Source organism: Gossypium hirsutum, chromosome D05, assembly GCF_007990345.1.
Source record: "Gossypium hirsutum isolate 1008001.06 chromosome D05, Gossypium_hirsutum_v2.1, whole genome shotgun sequence".
In the NCBI taxonomy this organism is placed as follows: Eukaryota; Viridiplantae; Streptophyta; class Magnoliopsida; order Malvales; family Malvaceae; genus Gossypium; species Gossypium hirsutum.
Window position 1 is genome coordinate 1,874,572 of NC_053441.1, and position 22,483 is coordinate 1,897,054.

General features: G+C 33.8%; 3 protein-coding genes across 3 annotated transcripts; 1 reads left to right on the forward strand and 2 right to left on the reverse strand.

Moving 5' to 3' along the window:
- Positions 1-1,344: 1,344 nt before the first annotated feature.
- LOC107907426 (myb family transcription factor EFM) lies at positions 1,345-4,138 on the reverse strand. Its single transcript, XM_016834798.2, has 4 exons — positions 3,568-4,138; positions 2,538-3,167; positions 2,370-2,446; positions 1,345-2,245 (listed from the first exon to the last, which is right to left on the reverse strand). Exons 1-4 carry the CDS (start codon positions 3,758-3,760, stop codon positions 1,730-1,732), a joined length of 1,416 nt encoding a protein of 471 aa, XP_016690287.1. The 5' UTR covers positions 3,761-4,138; the 3' UTR covers positions 1,345-1,729.
- A 6,127-nt stretch (positions 4,139-10,265) lies between these two features.
- On the forward strand, positions 10,266-13,406 carry LOC107907425 (pentatricopeptide repeat-containing protein At5g55740, chloroplastic). Its single transcript, XM_016834797.2, has one exon. The coding sequence runs from the start codon at positions 10,384-10,386 to the stop codon at positions 12,892-12,894; it is 2,511 nt and encodes an 836-aa protein (XP_016690286.1). The 5' UTR covers positions 10,266-10,383; the 3' UTR covers positions 12,895-13,406.
- Positions 13,407-18,553: 5,147 nt separating this feature from the next.
- Positions 18,554-21,568, reverse strand: LOC107907424 (probable inactive receptor kinase At2g26730). The gene is made up of 2 exons (XM_041093071.1): positions 19,947-21,568; positions 18,554-19,250 (listed from the first exon to the last, which is right to left on the reverse strand). Exons 1-2 carry the CDS (start codon positions 21,232-21,234, stop codon positions 18,586-18,588), a joined length of 1,953 nt encoding a protein of 650 aa, XP_040949005.1. The 5' UTR covers positions 21,235-21,568; the 3' UTR covers positions 18,554-18,585.
- Between the last annotated feature and the right edge of the window lie 915 nt (positions 21,569-22,483).

Here is a 22,483-nt window from a genome sequence, read left to right on the forward strand (position 1 = left end):
CCAGGCACCCATTTATCCACTAATACTGTGTGACCAACTGCATTTATTATAGAATTTGCCAAGTAATAAACAAAATAATATATATATTTAAGGCCCAATCATAAACATTTCTTTGATCTTTGTATATTCTCATCAAAGGTAAAAGCTTCTTTTTGGGTGCAAGTGTTTTCTCCAAATCTCCGACAACATAAAGAAAACTGAAGGTAATTAATTATTTTATCCCTTATTGGAGAGCTTTCATTCAATAATTGTAAAAATAATAATGGCATTGCTTATCGATTAACATGAAATAAAAGATTCAAAGGCAGAGATCCAAAAGAGCTGGCTCTTATACACGCGGACTGACTATAAGGTGTAAAGGAGTTTAACACCCACTTTCGGTGCTTCTTTTTTCTTTAAATTCCTCGGGAAAATATATATTATATTTATTTTGTTATCTTTATTTATAATCTTTTTCAAAATATATTTCCAATGATTTCACTATCTCAACTCATTAAAAATATTAATGGGAATATTTAAATTTATCACCATTGATATTTGTTTTTATATTTTCAAAATCTCAGTAAATTTGTTATTCAACTCTTATGTGATTTAAGTTCTGAATTTTTATTAAAATGTTTTAATTAAATTTTACCACTCAATATTAATCTTGATGATTTGAAAACATAATTTCATAAGAAAAATTATTTCAAATATTTTATTTTAATAGTTAAAAATAATTCAAGTTATAAATATTATAAATTAACAAATTAAATTATAATTATTATTTAATGAAATAAAAACTTGAAATTTTTATTTTTATTTACTTTTAATATTATGTTAATTAACTTATTATTTTTAAATATTAAAGAAAAATATAAAAAATTATTAACTTATTTTAAATTAAAATTGAATAGAAAAATTCAATTAAAATTTAAGTTTAGTGGAAAAATTGAATCAAATAAAAGAAAAACAAAAAAAATTCAAAGTAGAGTTAATTAAGGTATATATAATGATAAATTTATGTTTAATTTATAAGGACAATGACAAATATCAATAAAAGTGAAGTGTTGTAACAAAATAATCCTCTATTGAAAAAGTAATAATAAAATCAATGGGTATTTTAAAATTGTTAGGAAATTTGTATATTTTAAATTGTTATAATTACTCATTGATGAGAAGAGTTAATGTACTGTTGAGTTGCTACCTCACTCTGGTTTTGCTTGATATCTAAATTTTGATGTTTAGTTTTTCTTCTTTCAATGTTAACTTAGAGTTTTTTCTTATCGTTTTTTACTAAAGCACACATGTCAAACATTTATCGGGTTATATTATGTTAGTGTAATTTAAACACTAAATTAAATATTAAAATGGAGTTTATTGGAAAATTAGGAAAAAGAAATACTTAAGTATCAAAGGTTATATTAACCCATTATATGAACAATGAGAACTTTGGCTGATCTGCATGTAAAAATTAAAAGGGCAAATCTGTCAAGATATGCAAAAAGAAGAAAGTTAAAAGAAAACGCCAAAAACAAATATCCAAAGTTCAATGATTTCCCGAATAGACGTTTAAGCATAGAAAGGAACGAACAAAACAGAGCTTCACTTTTCCTTTATGCCCTTTTTACCCTCTCTTCATATTTAACATAATTCTTTAATTATTATTCTTTTTCAAAATAATACCATTATGATTTATGTAGAGAATTCCATCGAACACCTGAAACCTAACCCTAAACCCTAATTCTCTTTAGAACTTGAGAGTGATCTCACTTCCATTGCTTTCTTCTCCGTCTTCTCTCAATGCAGCTAGCCCTTTTCTTTGATCAGCTCCGCCGCCGTTTTCGCCGCTCTCTCCTTTCCAGCTGCTGCTCTCAGATTTGCCGTCTTCAATGCTCTCGGAACGGTCTCCGGCTCCCCTGACGTCGGATTCCGGTAAGCTATGTGCCTGTGAGGTGGACTTGTATATGTGGAGCTGCTGCTGGAGGGTGTGGTGGTGCAGCTGGGGTGGAGGAGTTGGAGCGGGCGTTGCAGTCGCACTGTAGAATTCTTGGGGCACTGGTGATGCGCAGAAGTGAGGAGGAGGTGCATGGGGAGCAACCGGGTGGTGAGCGCCATAAAGAGTAGGAGCCCCACCGTGGGCAGCTGCTGCAGCAGTGGCGTACTCTGGTGAAACCCAGATACCACCTAGGACTACAAGCTGCGGTGTTGGGGCTCCTGGTGCTTGTGGACTTGGGCTTGATCTCCTTGTATGCAACCTATATTTCTGTAAAAAAAAAAAAAACTCAAAATTCGTTATTACCAGGCATATTATTTTGCAATGTTGTTCTGTGTCAGGTTTAGTACAAAAGCTTCTTTCTTGCATGGATCAGTGGAAACTGCGAGTTTACCTGTAAATGGCTTTTCACTTCATCATTGGTCAAACCTTCAACCTTCATCAGTTCCCTTATCTGTTTTGGTGTAGCAACTGCATGTAATCATCATCACAACATTCTCATATCAGAACCGGTCATTTTGATAATCAACAAAGATTAAAAGAAGATGAATTTTGTTGATACCTTGAGAACCGCCAAGCATTTGGAGAGCATTAACAAATCTCCTATGCAAATCAGGTGACCAACACCGCCTAGCTTTCCTATGAGGTTGACCAGTGTTTGTATTCGTGTTACCATTTGTCGTTTGCCCTTCAGCAGCGTTGCAGCTAGTTCCTTTCCCTTGTTCAACCAAAGCTCCCCCGTCGCCGGTTCTGCCTGAATTCTCTCTCCGTTGACAACCATTTTCAGTCTCTGAGCATTTCTTATCATCCATATCTTCATTCATAGAGGCAAGAGCTAGATCAGGAAGAGGCTGTAAAGTCGAACCAGGGCATGGGTTCTGTCGGTCTTTGGAGAATGGAAGGAAAGCTCCTCCATTTCTCTGCTTGGTATCTAACCCCAACTTGGGACTAACATTGAAACCAATATCAGCTTCTTTAGGGGACGCAACTGAGGATTGTGGTGGTTTCGTTTCGTTTCCCGCTTGGCTCCATAGCTGTGCACTCGTCATCCAGTTTGCTTTATCAGATATGTTTTGCGATTTGTCTGAATTCTCTGAGCTTGAATTTTTTAGGGGTATGAATTCTTCAAGAACAGGCCTTGATCCTTGATTTGCTCGGCATGCATGTAGTTGCTGCCTCGAAGTCTCCACAGCTGAAGAAAGAAGGAAAAGAAAAAGCATTAATAAATGCTTTAGTTCTCTAGAAAACGTATGCAAATATCGGGCCCCTTTAAATTCAAAGGGATTGGATTATACAAATAGAAAGCAAGCTCTAACTTCTATAAAACAAAAAAGGTTAGAATTTGGAAATTAACACCTCATCCGAAAGAACATGAATATCCACCAGTAGCTCGGAAAAAAAATATAATTTCTTTATTGTCATTTGGATCTTAAGGTGATGATGATTCTATTATAAAACCCCCTTTTTTTTTTTAAACGTTAAGAATCAAAGGTAACATTAATTCCAACATATGAAGTAGTAGATCCTAAACATTATTTTCTGTTTATTAAAGATGAATCCATAAAAAAAGAAAAGAAATGATGATCGGTTACCATTAGTGAGAAGTTGCATGCAAAGGGGAAGCTCACGCTTGAATGCATCAATCTTAAGGCGTTCTTCCTCCAGACGACCAAGGAAATCTTCAAGCTTCTGAGTTTGATCAATCTGCTGATCTCCAAATGATTTCAATAGCATAGAATAACTGTGGGGTTTGCAGTCAAGGGTTAATCCAGTAGGTGATGCCATGTTTTTTCCTTCTGCTTTTTTTCTTTAGGGTTTACAAAACAGCAAGAAACTTAAATATGTATATCTTGTTTCTTCTCAGGAAAAGCTGTTGTTTGGAACAATACCAGTCATGCTATAATAGCAACAAAACATTAAGATTTGTTTGTATGCAAAGAAACAAAGGATGGAGGTATTGGCTTTGAGTCTTTCTAGGTTTTTGAGTTGAAAGAGAGAAAGAAAAAGGGGAAGAAAGGGGGGGTCTGTTGTGTTGTGAACACAAGGAGGATTCGATGGGAGGGATCGTCTCTTTTAGAGGGGGTGAGTCCACCAGGTGGGGGAATAAAGTGGGGTTTTAGAAAGAAAAAGCTAAATAAGGGAAGGGGATAAAGCAGAGGGGATGGTAACTTCTTGCAAAAAAATGCTTTAAAAATAAAATTAAGAGAAAGAGAGAAGGGAATCAAGAAGGTCTGACAACAAGAGGATCATGTGCTTAGCCTGTGTACGAAATTCAAAATCCTCTAATACAAAAGATGATTCTTCTTATTACTGTTTGTACTTTAAAATTTCTATCAACTTTTCTTATTAATGTTACTAATAACCCTATTAACCTTTGCTTCTTCTCCCTTCTTTATAAAAAGAAAAGGTTGGATATTTGAAATAAACTCACAACTTAATTTAAGGGTGTGGGATTTAAAAGCTAATCATGTTTAAGAAAAAGAATAATGAATCCTTGCATAGGCTTAGTGTAGTATATATGGTAATTACAACATTTGTTCAGCTTTAATCTAGATCCAGAAAAATCTTCCAATCACCAATCAAAATTGGATGCTGGACACGTGAACGGTAACAAACAGGCTTCATTAATTACCTGAGATAAGAAGTTCATCTTCCTTTCTTTTGAGTAACATAAAGTACGCAAAAAAAAAAAAGAGAGATTCTACACAGATTAATTAATTTGAAAAAATATGCAAAGAATCAATAATTTATGGTAATTAATTTTAGTTTTTAACCCACCATACTGAAGAGAGAGAGAGAGATGTATAGTATGAATCCAGGAAAGTAAGTAAGCAAGTTTCTTTATGGTTTCAAAAGGTGCATAATTGCCCTAAAATTGAGTGCAGAATATCTAATCTAAAAAACCAAACATTCATCCCAAAAGAATATAATATTTGGGGGCTAAGGAAAGAATATCTTATTTCCAATTCTACGACTCTAAATTAAGGGAACACAACCCACAGGGGGGCAGCTTAAAGCCCCCCCAAAATCCCATCCCCTAAAAGAATTATAAAGCAGCTTAAGAGCCGGGGAATCTTCTTCTGCTACTCACTTTAATGAAGTGGCTACGAAGGTAACAAGATTCCCTTCACAACTATTCTTTATTTATATATATTAATACTAATAGAATCACTGCCGAAGATCCGGGTTCGGGTCGGAATTCCAATCCCACTCTTATATATTGATATGATATGATATGAGTGAGCTCAAGTATTCCTTAATATGCATATATCATCCCCAACCAACAGTCTGAAAATAAGTGGAGAATTTCTTCAAGTCATTTTTTGGTATATATAAGAAGTTGGATCATTTTAGTTTAATGGAGAACAATCCTGGTTGGTTACTCCACTTTTCTTGACAGCAACTTGTATAGGTTAAATGAATAGAAAATATGTGACAATGAATACATTAATAATGTGCATGGGATACCATAACATGCATGCAGGGACAGGGATCCGACCCGATACGGTCCAGAAGAATAACAGTAAGAAATGCCTTTGTTTTTTTGGTTGAATGAAAGTAAAAAGGCAAAGTTGAAAATAGTGTAAGAAAGACTGCTGCTGACTGCATCGAATTCCCTTAGCCTTAACACTACTGGGTTGTCAGCAAAAAGAGGAAAGTAGTGGTAATAATAATGATGGGTTTGGGTTGGGATAGTGAGTCCCTTTCTAAAAATCTAAAAGCAAATCAGTCCCTTCTCGTACAAGACTCCAGTCCAACCCATGCCTTTTTTTTTTTTTTTTTTCTCTTCTCTCTTCCATGTTTTATTCTATGAGGAAAAAAATAAAGTAGAAGAAACTTAAAACAAAGCAAAGCAAAAGCAAAGGAGATTCTCCTCGTGACAAGTGTCACTGATATTCCCTTATTTCGTCCCTCTGAATATCCCTTTTGTCTGGTGTCAATATCTATATAATATATTTTTATTTATATACCCCCCCGGAATATTCCCCGCCCTTTTTCTTCCTTTTATTTTTCTTATTTCCCTAAAACCATATTAACAATACTCGACAATGGACCATGGGGGCTCTCTCTATAAACCTATATACATTAGAAAAAGATGGACATTAATAATATTACATGTTTTTCAATTAAAAAATGTACATTTTAAATTAATAGTAACAAGTCACAGTAGGAAGAAAAAGAGAAAAGTGTGAGCCTAGCAAACTTGCAATTTATACATAGCACTACTTTTCATTTTTTACACCAATCCTGTAATTATAAACTAAATATCAATTGTTAATTTTTTTAAAATTGAAACGTAAGTAAATACAAAACATATATTAAATGCATAACGTGAAATTTAGCCTTTAAAGTTCTTTTTAATTTGATTTTTATTTTTAAGCTAAATATAGTCCTTAATTTTAGAAAAAAAAAGAGAGTAATATTTGACCATCAACATTTTAAAAAAAGTTGAATTGTTGTTTTCTTTGACATAAATATGGACTAAAACGTTAAATTTTCAAACATGGCAACTCGTGTCGCAATCCACATGCGCTTCATGATAATTTTTTTGAATTTTAATGAGCTTCTTATATATTTTTCTTGAATTTTTCATTTATATTTTTTTGAATTTTAAATTATTTGTTAACATGACATATAAGATAATAGTGACATGTCAAAATGAAATATATGTGGAATGTCACACAGTTTGCCATGTTGATATCGTTAAAAAAGTAATGTTTTAATCAGTATTTCCGTTATTAACAAAAAATATATATATATAAATGTTGAATACCTATATTAAATGCATAATAATAATCATGTTTAAATATCAAAGACCGGAGGAACTCATATAGTTCAAATACATAGCTAAATTCATTTAGCTAAGAAATAAGACAATTGAATTTGGATTACGTGTGATATTTTAATTTCCAAATCTTACAATCTAATGTAGCATATGTAGGATAAATTATTCGGCCTTTGCGGCTATTCCATAGCAAATTTTTATCCCTCACTCGTCAACCTATATAATGAAAGTTCCTTCTTATTTTGTTCAAAAAATAAAATACTTATTCTAATAAAATAATTTTAGATATTTTATCAATTGAGTTTTAATTGGAATGTCATGAATATTGTTGTCAATATAGGAGGACGTGGGTTCGAGTACACTGAAGCACATTATCCTCTTATTTATAGGTTGGAAGGGATTATGAGTAGTTCCAGATATATTATGTCAAAAAGAACAGATATGATCAGAATCTAATTGTTAAAAAATAAAATGATTTTAAGTAATTAGAATTAATTCAATTAGTGAATTAGGGGGGACTTTTGGCAGTTAATATTATATGGATCGAGTAATAAAAATGTTAAAGATGAACATGCATTGGCTGTGAGATTGCAGGCTCACATGGTGTGGATGTTGGATTAATTGAGCAAAAGCGTATCTGCAAACAGCCTATCCTCTACTTTTTATCATACAATTTTTTTTGTTTTTGAAATACACTTTTTATCATACAATTAGGACCACTATTTAGAGTGATATAAAAAAAGAAAAAAGAAAAAAAGGAGAGTCTATGTTATGGAGAGAAGGGGTTTCAATTTAAAAGGCAAAGTTTCCAATTTATGCTCCAATTGGGTATTTGGTAAGAAAAAAAGAAAGTAGGATCCAAAGCTTATAAATAATAAATGAAAAGGGGTTAAAAATTAATTAAAGTATTCCATAAAAAAAGTAATCTTGATAAAGAAAAAGATAATTGTTTTTTTAGGAAAAAAAAAATTCCATTTCAAGATTAAGGTATGTTGCAATTCAAGACCAATTATAGGGACAGTCCACAACAAAATATCGAATCTAAATCTTGTAAGTGAAATTTAAGTTCACTAACTCGACCAATCAATTTAATTAATTAATTAATTAATACAAAGTGAAAAGTCTAATTTTAGAATTTGACATCGATTCGTTCTTCCCTATTTGATCTAAAGTGACAAGCATGTTCTTGGCTTCTTCTCTTTTTCATTTGGAAAATTTAATATTTTTTAATATAATGAAATGATTTTGTTAAAAAAATAATTGAAATAATCCGTCATTATTTGAACTACTTTAACTAATTATAATTTAACTCATTTCTTAGATACTGGAGATGAGATCATTAGTCTTCTAACAGCCTAATTAATGCAGATAAACAACTTAATTAAATAATTAATCTAATGATAAAGAATACAAATCACAAACCAAATAAATGTGATCAGATATACAAAAGAAGAAGTCAATTTTGTATCAATACTGTTGGAATGTTCCGTTTTAGTAATAAATTGGGTCCGTATCAATTTGATGTAATACTTTAAACTAATTTTAAGTATTTTTCTCTTATTTTTTATAGTTTCGCTTAAAAATAAAACATAATCATCTATTAAGTTATTCAACATAATTAATAATTTTAAAATTAATATTTTTACATATATGAAAAATATTTAAGAATATTAATAAATCCAAAAAAAAAAAGAAATATAAAATTCAATTCCTCTTAATGGAAAAAAAAATCTGAACTGAATTATCAGTAAAATTCGATAGAAGAATTCAAAGTTCCATACAACTTTGAAAGAAGGAAATAATTAAAAGAATGAAAAAGAAACAACGACGACGAACTCTTTTTTTTTTCTTCTTCTTCTTCTTCTTCTTCTTTCATGTATATCTTTATATGATATGAAAGATTCTTAAGCTTTGCGGAAAGGCAGTGATGTTTACATTTACGGGTTGTAATGTATTATGTAAGTGTTAAAAAAATGGAATCATCAAAATAGGGATTGGTGGTTCAATGTTCTAATAAATTCCCCAATTCACATAGGATAGATTCGTCGTCGTTTGCTTTGGCATCAGAAACTTGTTTATTGTTTATATAAAAATGTTATATATTGCTATCTAGCTGTATAGGGATTTGCATGATTTGGATTCTTGATGCAAGCTTATCTTAATGTACATATAAAAAAAGAAGTTTGTGCTTTTCTTAGTTTTGTTTGATTGAAATCATTTACTTTTTTGGATGATGAGAGCCGCAGTAAAGGGAAAAAAGAAAAGAAAAAAGAGAATACTAAAACTGATATATTGATACAAAAATATTTTCCATCTTTACTAAATAGTGGGGTTTGACCATAAATTTAGAATAGGAAAAATAAATAAATAAATAAATACAAATTAGCAATAGCCATTAGCATCGAAAGCAAGAGAGTGGAGAATGGAATTAGAATATCTTTGGTCGGCCTCTTACCTAAAAGACGAGTTTAAAAGGCAGGAACTAGAGTGTAGATGAAGACTGGAATTTTGTAATAATAAATAATTTTGACCTGTTGTTCTCATAAGTGTCAACACTAAATACAGTTAATATCAATTATTAAAAAAAATCCAAAAATTCCTTACCTAATTTAATGTGTCGCACGCATTCTTATCTGTTCATGGGTAGATCAAAAATCTTTTAATTATCTTTTCATTCCAGTCTGTTATATTTTATAATTAAAAATAATAAGATCCAAATTATTGTGAAAAATGTAATAAAAGGAGGAATATATTATCCGTGATTTTTCACTACCCCATTCATTAATAATTTCTTTACGTGAAGTGGGAGGGAAACTAAAACTGCAGACCACCAATCATGATAATGAAAATGATATTATTAATTCTAGACTCACCTTATTTCACTAATTAAATCTATCAATTCAATATTTCATTAAGTTTGGATGGTTTCCCCTTTCACACTCATGGTAGGTTAAACAAGGAAAAGTTTGCCTTTGCGGCTACGGCAGTAGGCTATTGGGCCCTGTATGGGGTCTTAAGGGATTCTTGAAGGCCTGTAAAAGATAGTAGGCTGATTTCTATGAACCCATTGTTGTAAACAGCCTAGTATATCTTCCACTTTAATTACTTGACATTTAGAGAAATTTATAGAGTTTAAAAAAAAAAAAAAAGAGAGATTCATTTACGATTTCGTCTTTAAAATTAAAATAAATAATATCCGCTTAAAGTAGTGATTGGGTTTTTCAAATCTTAATATTATATTTTTTAAGAGATAGTTGCATAGATTTTATATAAATTATTAAAAAAATAATTAATCATATTTATTCATTATAAAAAAACAATATTTTAAATTTTCTATTTTAAATTAATATATAATTTACTCGTAACACTAAATATATCCATGAGATGACATGTTTTCTTTCAGCTTGATGGTATAATAATTAAATATTTTCACTAAGAATTGGGTCCCAATATTTTGTGGGCCCAAGGTTCAAATCCATCACAATTTTGATTGCTGGATGATAAACTTATCTTCTTCTTCTTTTCCTTTTGGTGAAAGGAAAGAGTCGTTGATTTCTCATGATGAAACCATCCTTCCCGCTTCCCCTTACAACAATCACTCTTCTTCTTCATTACTTGCTGCATGGCTTCGCTTCCTTTCACAACCCCCAAATTTTCTCATTTCAAATTATCAAAAACAATCAAATCCTTCAATTCAAATGAGCCAATTCATCTTACACAACTCAATGGAACCACCAGAAATCATCATACTTTGTATAAATCTTACTTCCACACCATATCTTCACTTTGCAAAGATGGCGAAATTCAACAAGCTGTTGACTTACTCACTGAAATGGACTCTAAAAACCTATCGGTTGGACCTGAAATATACGGCGAAATCCTTCAGGGTTGCGTTTATGAACGAGATCTTTTCACAGGTCAGCAAATTCATGCTCAAGTTCTAAAACACGGTGCTTTCTTTGCACGAAATGAGTATATCGAAACAAAGTTGGTTATTTTTTATGCAAAGTGTGGTGCTTTTGATGTTGCTAATAATTTGTTTAGTAGATTGAGGGTAAAGAATGTGTTTTCCTGGGCTGCCATTATAGGACTCAAGTGTAGAATTGGGTTAAATGAAGAGGCTTTAATGGGGTTTTCTGAGATGCAAGAAAATGGGTTTTTGCCAGATAATTTCGTGGTCCCTAATGCATTGAAAGCTTGTGGTGCTTTGTTATGGCTTGGGTATGGGAAAGGGGTTCATGGGCATGTGGTGAAAGTGGGTTTTGATGGGTGTGTCTTTGTTGCAAGTAGTTTGATTGATATGTATGGAAAATGTGGGGCTTTGGAAGATGCAAGGAAAGTGTTTGATGCTATGATTGAGAGGAATGTAATTGTTTGGAATTCGATGATCGTTGGGTATATGCAAAATGGGATGAATGAGCAAGCAATTGGGGTGTTCCATGAGATGAGAATGGAAGGTGTGGAACCTAGTCAGGTATCCATATCGAGCTTTTTATCGGCTTCAGCTAATTTAGGTGCAATAGGTGAGGGAAAACAGGGGCATGCCATTGCTGTCTTACATGGATTCGAATTGGATAGCATTTTGGGTAGTTCTGTTTTGAATTTCTATTCCAAGGTTGGTTTGATTGACGATGCCAATCTAGTTTTCGATAAGATGCTTGAAAAGGATGTAGTTACTTGGAATTTGATCATTTCTAGTTACTTGCAATCTGGCTTGATCGATAAGGCACTCGATATGTGTCACCTGATGAGATCGGAAAATTTGAGATTTGACTGCGTGACTCTATCGTCTATATTGACCGCAGCTGCGAATTCGAGCAATATAAAACTTGGAAAAGAGGGTCACTGTTATTGTATTCGGAACAGCCTTCAGTCTGATGTGGTTGTTGCAAGTAGCATTGTAGATATGTATGCCAAATGTGGAAGAATTGATTATGCTGGACATGTATTTAGTTCCACTAATAACAAAGATATCATATTATGGAATACATTGTTGGCTGCTTATGCAAATGTTGGCCATAGTGGTGAGGCCTTGAAGTTGTTTTATCAAATGCAGTTAGAGAGTGTGCCGCCGAATGTAGCGTCGTGGAATTCCGTGATTTTAGGATTTATCAGGAACTCCCAGTTAAATGAAGCTAAAGAGTTCTTCTCGCAGATGCAATTGCTTGGCGTCCACCCTAACCTTATAACTTGGACTACTCTTATCACTGGCCTGTCTCATAATGGTTTTCACAACGAGGCATTACAGGTTTTTCAAGAAATGCAAGAATCGGGGATCAAACCGAATACCGTAAGCATCAGTAGTGCACTTTCAGCTTGCACAAATGTGACATCATTACAACATGGAAGAGCAATCCATGGATACGCTATACGGCATGACCTCGGTTCACAGATTTCTGTTTCAACAGCTTTAGTTGACATGTATGCTAAATGTGGATGTTTAAGTCGAGCAAAGAGGGTGTTTGATCATATCTCAAGCAATGAATTGCCTGTTTATAATGCTATGATTTCTGCTTATGCATTACATGGTCAAGCCGGAGAAGCTCTTGCGGTGTACAAAAATCTCAAGGAAGCTGGCATAGAACCCGATGGTATAACATTTACAAGTGTCTTATCTGCGTGCAGTCACACCGGACTGGTAAATGAAGGTTTAGAGATTTTCATTGAAATGGCCTCTAAACATCATTTGTCGCCAAGCATGGAGCATTATGGGTGTGTAGTTAGTCTTCTTTCTAGATCAGGTCGTTTAGATGAGGCTTTTAGGCTTATTCTCACAATGCCATTTGAACCAGATGCACACATAATCGGACAACTTATTGCTAAATGCAGAGAGCATAACGAGATTGAACTTGTGGAGCATTTATCAAAGTATTTATTAGAATTGGAACCAGATAATTCAGGGAATTATGTGGCGATTTCAAATGCATATGCTACTGCAGGAAGGTGGGATGACGTATCTGAAATAAGGGATTTAATGAAAGAAAAAGGGTTGAAGAAGAGTCCCGGGTGCAGTTGGATTCAAATAGGTGAAAAACTTCATTCTTTCATTGGTGGTGATGGATCACACCCCAATACTGAGGATATACAAGCTACATTGGCTTTGTTGGGAATTGATATGAAATCCAGTGCTTAAAAACTCTGTTCTTACGCACTAATCAGATCTGTAGGTAACAAATGAAGTGCTCCAAGGAGACTCAACACCGGCTCGAGTTTAAGCAAAAAGAAGCAAACAACAAATGGATACTTTTTGCTTCATTAGGAAGAATTGTTCAGAATGTTCGGCCAGGACCGATGAGTTGATGCTGATTTATCCGAATTATCGGACCAGATAACAGCTTTGAGCTCCACACATTAGACATGTTGGAAGAATGGATAATACTGCTTCACTCATATCAATCTGTATAAGATACTCACACAAAACTCGAGGCGGTTCTGTTCGTATTCAGAAAAAATTACAGTAAATTGAATAATGCAGCTATGCTTCTTCAGTTTCTGGATCTTCCATTAAAAGAGGGCACTGGAAAAAAAATGACAAAATTTGGTTTCAAAACCAAATTCTTTTTACATTTATCATGAGTTTAGGCTTGATTATTGTAGTAACAAAGAACATTATCAGCAATTTATTTTTTTATCTTTCTCACTTTAGCATCATTTGTAATTACACTATAATAAATACCTCAAATTTCTACCTAAAAAGGGATTTGCGTACACCTTATACAAATTTGGATGTACATAAATACGAGTATAGGAGAAGAATCCTGAGTAACATAAGCCGATAGTTTTTACCGGTTGAGGTTTCTCAAGCAGCTAATAGCCGAAGCCCAAACTTCGAGCACCATCTTTTATGTTTATGCCTTTTCCAAGGTATCCAATGAAGGGTATTTTCTCCTCTCTTTTTTCTTTTCTCTTTTTCCTGCACTTGCTTCGTATGGTTTTGCTTTTCTACTCACATCACATGTGCACAAAGTACAATATCCAATGCTGCAAATCCATGGGGACCAATCAACCTGTGGTTTGCAATGGAACAACATTATAGTCAGCTTCTTCAAACACCTCAAACAATCGATATAAAGCATGAAGACGATTAACATTCAATGGTTTACTAGGCTGTTATACAAATTTAATTTTTTTCCCTAGGTCCTTAGTCTTCGGTGAAAGAAAAAGAAGGCATTTTTTGCGTCATTAGCAACCACCCCTCTCTAGCACTGCACCTTGTTTCATGGGCAAGCGAAGCCCACAAATGGAACAAGTTGCTTTTCACAAGGCATCACATCAAAACTAAAGTTAACTATGTTCCATAAAGTAGTTAACAATCATTAAATTTATAGACTTTGAGATGTAATTTATATATATTAACTATTTATTATGAATTAGATTGTTTCCGCAACTACCTTCTTTGATTGTGTACTTCACCTTATTATATTTATTATGATTCTTCAATTAATTCATTAGTTCTGATGTGATTTCAATGAATTGGCATTCACTTACTTACATCCAACATATGAGGCCTTTCAAGTTGGTGAGATTTCAATGGAGGTGTTTTTTTGTCTAATGAATGAAAATTTTATGAGAACATTAGAAACCTTGAGAGAGAATTGAGGTTATCTTGTCTGATCCAACTAACATTAAAAATCAAGAGATGATTATGGTTTTTGACTGTCATACAAGTAAAATGGCAAAAAGCCAATTCCATTTCCAAATGGCAGCTTTTCATATATATATATATATGGATTCAAAGATGAACTTAGAAGGCAAGAAACTGGTTAGCTTAGGGTTTAAGATAACCATAATACATTTGCATTATTATTATCAGCCAAACTCCAAAAAAAGGTCTTTGAAAAAAATAAGATGAGCTAATTAAAGCCACCTTAAAAGACCCATAAAAGGACTTAATGAATAGGGTAAAAAAGTTTAGCTGAACTGTATTTTGTGAGGGAAAATAAAGAAAATTAGGTCAACCTGGATTACTCATCATTGTAAAATAAAGCTAAACATGACCTGTAAAATTAAGTGATAAACAGTAGTGTTGTAAATATGCATTGATGAATGAAGAATCCAATGCCCCCCCCCCACCAAAAGTGCCTATTTGGCTATTTCCTTTTTAAGTGTTTTTATGATAAAAAAGATTTATATTAACATTCTTTTTATTTGTTTTTTAGGTCATTTTTTTTACTATCATCAGATAAAACTAGAGAAGTGAGACAGATTTTATTTTTCTGGTTTTGATTTTTTTATTGCTTTCTTGGTGTCTTTATTATATCAATTCAGGTTCATGAACCACTAAATAATTTACGTAAACTGCCAATGCCCAATGGGGCTAAGGTCCTTTTCCATCTCTTTGGTTGATGGAAGAATAGAGATTAGAGGTTAGCAAAATTTGATTTAATTCGAAAAATTTGAAAATAAATTTAAATTTTGTGTTAATTAAATTGAATTATTCGATTTTTTTAGTCAACTCAAATAAGTAATTCGAGTTTTGAGTTTAAGTCAAGTTAAATTTTACAATTTAAATAATCTGAATAATAGATTCGTATAAATACATTTTTGGTCTCTATCAATTTTGAAAATAAGTAAATTGGTCTTTCTTTCAACAAAAATTACAAAAAAAAATCAAAATAATTTTAAAATATTTATAAAAATTTCAAAATATATATTTTAAAAAATTCAAAAAAAATTCTAAAGAATATATAAAGAAATTTAAATTTTTTAAAAATTAATAATTTTGGGACCTAATTAAGTTAATTAATTATTCAAGTTTATCATATTAAAGATTTTTTTTTCTTATTTTGCTTTGAAAAAATTTTCAAATGTATATGGTTTTACATTTATGTGCTCTAACGTGGAATTGGTTATACTGTAATAAGATTTTAATTTGACTTATACTCGAACAATTTCACTCAATTCTACTCGACTTAAATTTCATTTTATTCGACTCGGTTCGAAAAATTTCAAATCGAGTTAGGATGATAAAATAAGAGTTGTCAATTCAATTAACTCGATTCGATCGAATGCTCACTTAATGGAGATGGCATATGTTAAGATTCAAATTAATTTAATTAAGTTGATAATGAATTATTTAAAGAAGGATGTTTTGTTGATTATAAATGGGAGTAGTTTTAATTTACAAAAAGAAAGAAAAAGGAAATCTAGAAATATTCTTAGCCTTGCATCTTATGCAAATGATCTGTCGCCATAATCATTCACGGTGTTATACAAATTGATTACGTCCAGGGAATTTCAACCACTACAACTTAATATTCTAAAGGGTTTGATCTGTGTTATCAAGACTTAATTGAAAAGAAAAAGTGAAGATATTGATGATGTGATAATAGGGGTGGGTCCATACATATATGACCCACACCTTGTTTTCTTCTTCATTAATCCTTTTTCTTCTTTTTGAAATGAAAAAACAGTATGGAGAAGACAACCTGATGTAGGGTTTAATTAAGAATAATCGAATATTAGGTCAAACAATCAAAACCAGACAATGTGTAAGAGATGTTTTTTTTTTCTTTTTCTATCTTTTTTATTTTGGCAAACTACACACTTTCGGTGCACCAAAAACTTTGCTTTCTCCGGCAACTGCTTATCTGTTAATATCCCCCCCCCCTTCTTTCTTTACCTATATACTTTTATTTTTAAATCTAATAGTTAATATTATTTTTATTAAACTCGGTTTTATGATAATGTTATTTTTAATTGCATTGCTATTAAATGAATTTTTTTTATTTTCAAATGATCCACTAATAAATTTAACACCGTTAACAATTAAATCTGAATTTTAAAAATTAAAAATAAGAGGATCAAATTTTAAATTTGTGAAAAATACAGAAATCTATACTATATTTTAACCACCTATCATATATTATAATATTTCATGTGTCAATTAAGATTTTGCAAATATAAATTATATAATTAAAGAATGACTACTTAATTTAGTAAAATAGTTCAAATGAGCCAACAAATGATTTGAAGAAATGAAAGTGAATTGTTTTCTCCGGTAGTATTTGGACCAAACTCAAATTTTAAAATCAACATATTTAAGAGAGTTTCACTTGAATATCATCTCTTACTTGATTAGGATTAAGCTCAAATCACGGATGATGATACGTGTAATTATATAGAAAATGTTAAAATAACGATTAAATGCTAATTTAATAAATTATACAAGCATAGAGACATTAGAGATAAGCAATGGGCAGGTGGCAATGAAGCGAGGCGGAGACAAATATTATTAATCCCATCATCGCTCTACAATTGGTATGGTCAGCTCCATCACTCATCTTGTTCCATTATAGATGTATAATTTTAAAAATTACTACTACCTCCATGGAAAAATTTACTATTTATTTTTAATATTTTTCAAATCAAATAAATAGTTAAACATAATTCTTTAAAAATATATTTAAACATAAAATATATGATTTTTTTTATATTTCATTATTATATATTTACTCTTTTTTTTGTAATGTATATATAAATAAAATGATAATTTCATATAATGAAATGAATCGAGACAAATAATTAATATAATCGCTCTTTATTCATTATCCTAATCAAAACTAAACATCCACTCTACCCCACTTCTATTTTTCAAAAATAAAAATTCATTCGAAACGAATCGTTTTGGAATTAATATTTGGTGTTTACTGTGATTCGCTGGACGACCAATACCTACACATTACCCGAATTCCGATAATTACTTTTCTTTATACCCTCCCTGCCTATTTTTGACCATTTGTATTTGCTTGTCCAAGGCCGAAATTGTATGCGGGAAAAATGAAGTTGATAGACTGAGTGGGTCCGATCAAACAGATCAACGTTACCAGCTTAGCCACGTCAAACATAATGTTTAACCATTTTTGATGAAAAATGAAAAATGAAAAAAATCATTATTTTATTTTTATTCTTTTGTCTAGGGAAAAAGAAAAGAAGGAAAGCCGGCCAGGCTGTTCCCCACTCTTGGCTTTTGCGTTTCTTTTCCTCTGGCTACCATGCCAATCCATGAACAGACAAAAGTTCTCTCCCCCGGTGAAAATATCATATCTCCAAATCTGCCCAATCATCATCATTAGTACTTCTGAGCTACACGTGTCATGCCTCTAGTCCCTCCGATTCCAGTTCGGTTCTCCATTCCATCATTTAACTACGCTTCTAATCCCGTTTAAATAGGCTCCCTTGCCTACATTTCAATTTTCTATCAGGAATCAAAATAAAATTAACTTATGTGATGAAATATTGAAATAAGGAAATTTAAGGAAACTATCCACCTCGTTACTTTTTAATTCAAATTGTGGCGAGAGAAATTCTAGAAATAATACCAAATAACCAAAATGGATTGTTTTTCTTCCTCATTTTACCTATTCAACTTCTATTTTCTCCTTAGACTTTTACAAGGAATTTTCAACTACGTGATTAGCTTGTCACATGGCCATTGCAATAAAAGAGATTAGGAGAAAGAAAAAGAAAATCATCTAATTCATCAAATGGTCAAATTCCAATAAGTTCATGGAACTCCCCCATCTTTCAAAAACATTTCAAATCCCCCCCCCCCTTTTCTCAACTCCATCTATAAAAATAATTGCAAATTAAAAATTAAGGAAAAGAATAAACCCCAGGATAACGAAATTTAAAAAAATAGCAAAAAAAAAAAAGACACAAATTTAGGGGCAAACATTAATTACTTCCCCCAATCAAATGCGCACTTTATCATTCTTTTACTTACGCTTTCTGCACACTTTAACACTCCCATCCCCACACACACTCTCCTTTCACTTTTCCGATTCACTTTGTCTTTTCCTTTCGTTGTTGATATCACGCACGCTCAAGGAGTGGTGGAGCGCGGTGTGGTCCTTGATTCTGTGGGAGGAGTTTGTCCGTCTGATCCTTTCGAAGGATCATCAGATGATTGTCGTAATCCGTCGTCTGTTTCCACTCTATTCATTTCTTCAATCATGCGTACCACTTCTTGCATGGAGGGTCTTTGATCTGGCACCGTTGACACACAAGTCATCGCGATTTGTAATAGTTGCACCATTTCCTCTTCGATGCTGTGATATCTCATCAATTCCACGTCGAAAACTTCGGCCGTCCATTCTTCCCGAACCACGGATTGGACCCAACGAGGAAGATCGATCCCTTCTTCGCCTAACGATGCTTGATTAGGTGCTTTGCCGGTTAATAACTCTAGCAACAACACTCCAAAGCTATACACATCAGACTTGAAAGTAACTTTTTGGGTTTCAAGCACTTCAGGTGCTCGGTAGCCTGCAACACGACTAGGTGGGGTGGAGTTGCCGAACAAAGGATTGAGACCGAAGTCAGAGATGCAAGCATCTTGGTCTGGTCGGAGAAGGACGTTGGAGGCCTTGATGTTGCCGTGCACCACCTTCCCGGAAACATGGAGATGGGCTAAACCCCTAGCCGTGCTCAACGCTATTCTCATCCTGTTGTCCCAACCTAACGGAGTTCGGCCTGAGCCTCTACTACCTGCAGCATATTTTCACAAAACCCTTCACATCGTTATCAAAAACAAAAAGTAATTTGCCCACGTGAGCCTGTAATTTTCATGATTAGTCAAAATAAACCTAATGGTCAAAATCCTAATACTAAGCATAAGCCAAAAAAAAAAAGTGTAGCTTCCTTGAATTGAAAAGAGTTTTTGATTATTACAAAGCAGTAAGCGTTATAATTGGCACTTAAAAGCATGATTTCAAGGTTGCAGAGCAACTTTAGTGAAAAAAAAAAGGGGGCAATGAAATAATGTCGGTGGATCCATATATGAATCATGAGACTGCATGTTACAATGCTGGTGGTTGAATGCAAATGAAGACAAAAAAGACAGCCATTACAAGCGTAATACATACTCTTGTAAGAATGTTTGCAGAGGAAGTGGGGGAATTGTACAAAGAAACCCATAACCCGGACATTACTCTGGTTATTAAATTGGAAAACTTAAAACATTTTCTTCAATGATTAAGAACCTTTCCATTATTAAATTCATCACTGTAACATCAACCAATTAAATATTACATTATCCCAACAACATTCCAAAATGTCCCCACAAAAATAATATTAAGCATAAATTTGAATGAATTATTAGGCTGTTTAAGGGGGGGGGGGGAACCCAGAAAAAGTCAAGTAAATAAAAGAATGAAATAATGAAATGAAACCGAGAAAAGTTACCGTGAAGCAGGGCAGACAAGCTACCGTCGCGCATGAAGTCGGAAACGAGCAATTTTTCATCTTTGGAGTAATAAAATGCTCTTAAAGGAACAACGTTTTCATGCCTGATTTTGCCCAACGTTTCCATTTGCATTTCGAACTCCTTTTTACTCAAGGCAACGTCTTTTAACCGTTTAACGACCACCGTCGTCCCTTCTTCTAGCACCGCCTTGTACGATGTTCCGACACTACCTTTTCCCAATACTTCAGCTGAAGCCCTTAACAAATCCTCCAGATCGAAGCTATAAACCCCACCTTCGAAGAACACCAGCTTATTCCTTTCCCCTTCTGTTGATGCTCCGGTGATATCATCTTTCGACGAGGAGGTTCCCGCCTCCGCCGGCGGAACCGCCCTTGCGCCGGTCGCAACCGGCTTCTGCTGCTTCGACGGCTGCCGTTGCCGCTTCCGGAGGCAAAGAATGAGGAATAACAGTAATAGTAACGCTGCGAATGCCGACCCCACGGCAATACCAATGATGGCGCCGGTGGAAAGGTTTCTAGACTTTTTACCAGATGTTGAGGGCGAAATGGGCTCGGAAGGAGATGGTGCCGGCGAAGGGAAAAATGGGTTACAAGGCGGGAGTGGGCCACCGCAAAGGCCAAGGTTTCCGGCGAATGAAGACGCAGGGTATTTAGATAGCGTATCGGGAATGGAACCGTTTAAGCTGTTATTAGCAACATCGAACTCATTCAAACCGTCGGAGTTGATGCTCGGAAGAGAACCGGAAAATCTGTTGTTTTGCAAGAATAACCGTGTCAGCTGAGTCAAATTGTTGACCCCAAAAGGGATTGGACCCGTGAAATTATTGGAAGAAAGATCAAGCCGTGACAAACGAGTTAAACCGGTCAAACTGGGTGGGAACGGGCCTGTAAAGGCGTTATCTTGCAAATAAAGGCTACGGAGGAGAGTCAAATTGGAGAAGTCGGCAGGGATCTCACCGAATAAACCGTTAGCTCGGAGACTCAAAACTCGGAGTTGGTTTAACCGACCGATGGTGTTAGGCGGAATCGAGCCAACGAGACCCACAGCTGGGAGCCTAAGAGTATAAACAAAAGAGCGGTTCGCATCGCATTGGACGCCGACCCAATTGCAGGCTGAAGTTGATGAGTTCCATTGGATCCGGTTCGAGTGTTTGGTCTTTGAAAGGAACGCAAGGAGAGCTTGCTTGTCTTGAACTGGCTCTGAGGTCACTCCCAAACACAATATCAGAACCGAAACTAAAAAAACAAAGCTAAAATTTACAACCATTTTGGGATTTCACTTGAAAAAATGGAACACAAGAAAGAAATGAGGAAAAATAGTCGGGTTTCACTCTATATTTGCTTTGTTTTTCTCGGCGGCCGGTGAGACCCAAGTACGATTTTCCGGTGAGAACCCATAAAAGAAAAAATGAAAAATCGGAAGGAGAACAGTGTGGTTTTGTAAGGTATCACGAGATTACAGAAAAACGAAAAAAAAAAATAGAGCTGAACTAGAAACAGGAGAGAGATAAGTGAGCATATGGCTTTGCTGGCGACTGGCAGTGGTGGGAAAAGCGTTTTATTTTCTAATAATATTTTCTTCATATTGGTAAACTGAAAATTAAAAAAGAAGAAGAAAAAAAAAAGCGCTTGTCTTTCTTTTCTTTTAACTTTTGCTTGCCTATTCTGTTGTTAACGCTCGACTGGGAGCGCGTGAGATTTGTTAATTTTAATGATAGCTACTACTTCGATTGCTCCATGTGAGTGTCAATATTTGGACTTTGTTGTGATGGAAGGGATGGGTCCCGACCGTAAACCATCGCTCTACTTACGTATTCTATGAATCGTATCAGCTAAAGGGAGTGGATTCCACGCGTTTAAACAGAGTGGGGGGTTTTTTAATTCATCGATATACGTTTCTCTTGTTTTTTCTTTGGATGGTCAGACTATTTTCGCTCTCAGTTCTCAATAAAACTTTGATCCTATTGGATAGGTGCTGGGAAGTAAAATTAAAAAAGGGCCTACTTTTCTCGCACTGATTCGGTACACAGTACACACACTGGTTTCACATTTGGTGATTCATCGGACGGTTCCAGAGCTCCGGATGCGGGTACCCATCACATGACCAATGTGACATTGGTTTGGCCGGTACGATTAATGGTTGCAAAACTTTATGAGTGTTTGACCATTGAAAATCGATCGACATGTGGCAATAGCTTACGAGTGCTTGATTTTAGACACAGTCGTACTTTGGTTCGGCTCGGCTTGGGTGCCATTGTTGGGAGTTTATAATTGACGCATCACTGACAAATGAACTGGAATGAGGCAGCAGTCATTTGGCATTTCTATTCTTTTTCTTTATAGTCAACAGATTAAGAATTTGAATGAAGAAATCAAATTCCATTTAAGCATAAATTGAAATTTAGCATGTGTAAGTGGTACATTTTTATAACTTACCTTTCTATATACTTCAAACATTAATATATATTTCCACTTTATTTTTTCAACTTTTATATCATAAATTGATTCTTTCTTAT

What these genes read in the sequence shown, in the direction of transcription:
- LOC107907425 (XM_016834797.2), top strand. Translation starts at nt 10,384, where the DNA reads ATGGCTTCGCTTCCTTTCACAACCCCCAAATTTTCTCATTTCAAATTA.
- LOC107907424 (XM_041093071.1), bottom strand. Translation starts at nt 21,234, where the DNA reads ATGGTTGTAAATTTTAGCTTTGTTTTTTTAGTTTCGGTTCTGATATTG. An exon ending in CTTGTCTGCCCTGCTTCACG is followed by an intron (nt 19,251 to 19,946) that starts GTAACTTTTCTC and finishes AATATGCTGCAG; the next exon opens with GTAGTAGAGGCTCAGGCCGA.
- LOC107907426 (XM_016834798.2), bottom strand. Translation starts at nt 3,760, where the DNA reads ATGGCATCACCTACTGGATTAACCCTTGACTGCAAACCCCACAGTTAT. An exon ending in CATGCAACTTCTCACTAATG is followed by an intron (nt 3,168 to 3,567) that starts GTAACCGATCAT and finishes TTCTTTCTTCAG; the next exon opens with CTGTGGAGACTTCGAGGCAG. An exon ending in AATGCTTGGCGGTTCTCAAG is followed by an intron (nt 2,447 to 2,537) that starts GTATCAACAAAA and finishes GATTACATGCAG; the next exon opens with TTGCTACACCAAAACAGATA.